The 5,000-nt window shown below is 43.4% G+C and overlaps 1 protein-coding gene across 9 annotated transcripts in view; it reads left to right on the top strand.

The window, feature by feature from the left end:
• Positions 1 to 5,000, top strand: part of LOC115829321 (transcription factor COE1-A-like) — a 124,917-nt gene that overhangs the window by 10,072 nt on the left and 109,845 nt on the right. For 8 of the 9 annotated variants that reach the window (XM_030793397.1, XM_030793395.1, XM_030793394.1 and 5 more), the window contains exon 6: positions 2,893 to 2,961. The exons of the other annotated variant lie outside the window; for it this stretch is intronic. In XM_030793397.1, coding sequence (XP_030649257.1) covers positions 2,893 to 2,961 — 69 coding nt within the window. The remainder of the gene's footprint in view (positions 1 to 2,892; positions 2,962 to 5,000) is intronic. 9 annotated transcript variants of the gene reach the window in all.

Genomic DNA, 5,000 nt, shown 5'->3' with positions numbered 1-5,000 from the left:
TGTAGAGAAAGCCCGATTGCTTTCCGTATAGTGGTAATATTCCTAAACCTCAGTGTCGTTTTTGGATTTAGTCTCATAAATAACTAACCCCCCACACCCTCCCCCCCTCCAGAAAAAAAAAAGAACACATAAGGTCAAACACAAAACCCCAAAGTGAGTAAAAGGTAGAAAGACAAAGATGAAAAACAGGTGGAAGATGAAGTGGGGTTTTTTTTTTTCTTTCTTTCTTTTTTTAGGTATCTGATGTCGCACCTTTAATTTAAATCGCAAAGATAAATTTGCTGAAAACTAGGTTGTGAAGATTGACTCTTGAGTATTTTTAGAGGCATTTGTGAACAATATTCCTCCCTCTTAAACTTCCTCGTGGATATCAACCCGATGCTTGGTTAATTAGGACGAGCAGAAACTCATTAGGCAATTGGAATTTTTCTTTTCTTTTCGTCTGCTTACAAATGGGACTCGCCTTACGCATGGAGTATGAAATATATGCGGGATTTGGGCAAGCGCGCCAAACACGTACACACACACACACACACATACGCACAAACACACACGCGCACACACACAATATGTTTTTGAATTTTGTTGACGACAGCGTACTGGTTCACATGGATGAACGGGCAAGTGAACACGCTCGCACACGCACACACACGCGTGCACACACACACACACACACCATTACACTCACTTATACCAATCACCCCCTGCATCCATCAAACATATGTAACATAAATAGTACGACAGACATCTTCCGCGGGTACACCAGACAGTCAATTTGGGATGCCTGGTCTATCAACCCCCCCCCCACACCCCACCCCGCCTTCTTGCCCACCCCCACACGGACTGTAAGTCATTGCTGATTCCACATGGGAGGGGGTGGTTCAAATGGGGTCTCAATTACAGGCAGAAAATGAGCTCGTTAATTGCCACACTCTGGTACTACCCATATGCCACTAAGCCAGCTTGCAAGAATTTTTTTTTGGACCAGAATTTGCTTAGTTTCTTTCTTTCTTTCTTTCTTTCTTTCTTTCTTTCTTTCTTTCTTTCTGTCTTTCTTTCTTTTCAGTGAACTGAGCGGAAGTCAAAAATAACAACTGGAGAGTCTCTGTTGTGACTCTTGTCCGTTTTACATGGCAAAAAAAGGTCAAATTGCTAATGAAGTCAGTGAAACACTGCGAATTGAGCATTAGGCGGTCGTTAGCGTGTGAGAAGCGTGTGAGGGTTGCCGTGATTACGTGAAGACAGTGCTTGGCTGTGTTCTGTGCATTACATAAAGAGATTTGGGTTTCTTTACTGCAGAACTAACGACAGGCAGGAAACTTCTAGATTATAGGTTTGATGATTATCCTGTGGGAAGGAGGTACAGTTATCAAAGGAAAGATTCTATCCCAAACCGTCTAAGCTGACACAAACGTGTTTTTACTCACACTTTTCATACTAGTCTCTCTGTGTCTGCGTGTGTGTGTGTGTGTGTGCGTGTGGTGTGTAATAAACAGAAAAGAAGTAGGTCTTCCATGAGCACCACAAAATTGTTTGATTGTGAGGATGAAACAAATGCTGTTCAGTCTCTCTCTCCCTCTCTCTCTCTCTCATGTACACACACACACACACACACACACACACACACAGTGTCCCCTAGCCCCACTCTCCTGTTCTGTGCTCCCATGGGTCTATGGTGACCCAGTTCAGCATATGAGAGGAGAAAAGAGAGAGAGAGGTGGTAGAAGGCTTGTTATCAAAAACAGAGGGAAAAAAGAGAGTTAGAGAGAGAAAGAGAGCGAGAGAGAGTTAGAGAAAGAAAGAAAGAGAGAGAGAGAGAGAGAGAGAGAGCTGGCTGTCTGTTAGGTTTAGGAACTCTGATTTCACAGCCTTTAGTAACTAATGGACTCTTAACATCTCCTTTGATTTATGTCATCAACAGTGGATTCATTAAACAACAGACAGTAGCTCTGTTCTCTAAGATTATACAAGTATATGCACAAACGGTGGAGCGCATCAGAAGAAGTATATTCTGTAAGAGAAATGAATGAAAGACCAGAACCTGAACAACTGATGTTTCCTAAGCGGAAACGTTGGGGGAAGTGGGATGAGAGAGAGAGAGAGAGAGAGAGAGAGAGAGAGAGAGAGGAAGACAATGCCAGGGGTTTCATGTGACAGTTTTGTCCCCAGCCCCATTGAACGTGCCACTGCCATCTGTGCAGTGGAAATATGAGCCTGGGGTCTGGCCAAGATCTCCCCTCCCTCCATCCCTCCCTCTCTCTCTCTCTCTCTCTCTCTCTCTGCTGTACCATCCCTCTCTCCTTTAAACCACTCTCCTCTCTTCCCAACCCTGCTCTCCCATCTTCTCACGTCCCACACAACACTCACCTTTGTCACTGCAAAAGACACAGAGAGAGAGAGAGAGAGAGAGAGAGAGAAGGGGAGAGAGAGAGTGCTCAGAAAGTATGAGGCTTTTAAAAGTTAAACTCAAAGAAAACTCAAAGTTTTCTGTGTGCGGGTATTTGTATGTGGACCGCAGAAAATATGAGTTGTCAATCTCAATAAAGTAGCTTTTATGTTTTGTGTGTGTGTGTGTGTGTGTGTGTGAGTGTGTGTGTGTGTGTGTGTCCCTTTCCACAAAACACATTTTCCTTCACCACCATGCCTGGTCCATGGATGAATTGCCTTTGTCCTGGACTATAATCCTTTTCTGTGTGTGTGTGTGTGTGTGTGTATAAACAGAAAAGACACACTCTTCCACTCCTAACACAGGACAACAGGAAGCCTCAGAGCAGGCTCAGTCTGGTGTCTGATTGGTCATCAGCAATAGTCTTTGGAGCTGATCATAAACGATGCGCTCTCTCTCTCTCTCTCTCTGTCTGTCTGTCTCTCTGTCTGTCTGTCTGCTCATAGTCGCTGCTGTGACAAAAAGAGCTGTGGAAACCGAAACGAGACGCCCTCTGACCCCGTCATCATCGACAGGTAAGAGACACACCTTTACGTTACCTTACTCTCCACCGACTCCGCCGTGAGTCAACCCGCGTGAGCGTGTGTGTGTGTGTGTGTGTGATGTCTGTTTCAATGCCTAAGCTGGTTTGTGGTCACTGATCTGAGACAGGAGTGTGTGTGAGGATGCTTGTAAGGGTCTTTTTTTTTTTTTTTTTTGGTGTGGGTGTGTTTGCCTTGAGGATGATGGGATACTGAGTCCTGCATACCCTGTCGCTGTTTGATGTTCTCTCTCGAGATCCAATAGTGTCTTGTGTTTATGGAACCTACAGATTCTTGTCTGTTCAAGTTTCTCCTCTTAACTGAATTCCCTGTAGATATGTGTGTGTGTGTGCGTGTGTGTGTGCGTGTGTGTGTGCGTGTATGTGTGTGTGTGTCTTGTCTTGTGTTTATGGAACCTACAGATTCTCGTCTGTTCATGTTTCTCGAGAGGAGTGTAGCTCTCTTCATTGTTTGCCCTTTGCGATATTTAAATTGAGAATCAAAGATAGGACTCCTTAAATGAAATCAATTTGTGGAACATTTTGTTTCTTTTTCTCTCTTTTTCTTTTTTTTTAATGTGTCTATCATGATTCCCTGTGGACTAAAGTCCGAAACCATTTGCATCCTGCTCCAACTGTCGAACGATGAAAAGAGTAATTCCATTTGATAAGACGTGACTGTAAATACCGAGATTGAAACACGTGAATAATCCAGATTATACAGATTAATATCCAGTAGGCTGGAGGCTTACTGCTAACTGGCACAGGACTGAAATGCTTTGCCCAAGTGAGGGAACTAAAAAAAAAAAAAAAGAGAGAGAGAGAGAGAGAGAGAGAGAGAGACAATGCTGTGTTGCTCTCTTGGTCCTCCCTTAATAAAATCCACATGGATAAATGGTCTGTGAAACAATAGCAGCCAAAGAGCCCAAAGCGACCCCCCACCTCCACTCTCTCTCTCTGTCTCTCTCTCTCTCTCTCTCTTTCTCTTTCTCTCTCTCTCTCTCTCTTATTCTCCCTCAGGGCACTACCCCGTCTCACCCACCCCTCTCTCTAAGGCTCTGCATTCATCTTCATCCGTCAGAAGAACAATTCTCACATCCCTTACTTTTCTTTCTTTCTTTCTTTCTTTCTTTTTTTTTAAACTGTGTTTTCTAGTTTATCTTTAATGATTTGCAGCGTTGTAACAGTAATTACTGCATTAGCTGTAATAGAGTTGGTAGCAGACACGGCAGCGTTTTCGATGTTGTTGGCATTCTGTTTGTAATTGTTAACGTCTCAGGTCAGCTTGGCTCTGCTGAACTGGGTATATTCTCAGATGTTTAATATGGAAGCTATTAGCCTGACTGAAGAGGCATTTGTACTGACAGTTTAGGTCACCGTTTGTTTTGCTGGAAAGACTCCCGACATGCAGCGCTGTGGTAAGATGTTTGGAAAGTTCTTGTATCAAAAGTCGAAGCGTTTCCATGAGACAACAGAATTCAGATCTCGCTATGAGTCATGTCGAAGTTATATCCTACCGCAACGCGGTTCGCCGAAAGGAGAAAACGTAACAAAGTTACGATCAGCTAGAGGAGTTTACGTTAAAATGATGTTTTGATTGTTTTTATTTTAGCCTGCGTTCGTCACCGAATCGCAAGTTCACTCAATCGTTTTCTCGAGTCTGCACGCTTGCAAAATATCAGTGACTGGAGAAAAAGTGTTTGCCCAAAGACTTTACCGGTAAAGTGTTTTTTTTTTTTAAAGATTTAATGTGAAACTTGAGAGAACGATTTGCGATTTCACAAGTGTTACCAGTGTCACATGCCGTGAGTCTGAGGCTTATTTGAGGAAATAAAAGCAAATAAAGATTGAGAAATAAAGATTGAGGAGATAGTGCAGGTTATTTATCTTCTCTCTTTCTCTCTCTCTCTCTCTCTCTCTCTCTCCTCTCTCTCTCCCTCTCTCTCTGAGCTGAGATGGTCTGTTGGCCTTAGAGAAAGGATGGTTGTGGTTCGGCGACAGTGCAGTGATGCAAGTCTCGATCAGCTCTTGCAG

This window comes from Chanos chanos, chromosome 16, assembly GCF_902362185.1.
Source record: "Chanos chanos chromosome 16, fChaCha1.1, whole genome shotgun sequence".
In the NCBI taxonomy this organism is placed as follows: Eukaryota; Metazoa; Chordata; class Actinopteri; order Gonorynchiformes; family Chanidae; genus Chanos; species Chanos chanos.
Note: the sequence above shows the minus strand (reverse complement) of the source record. Positions and strands in the feature narration are given on the sequence as shown.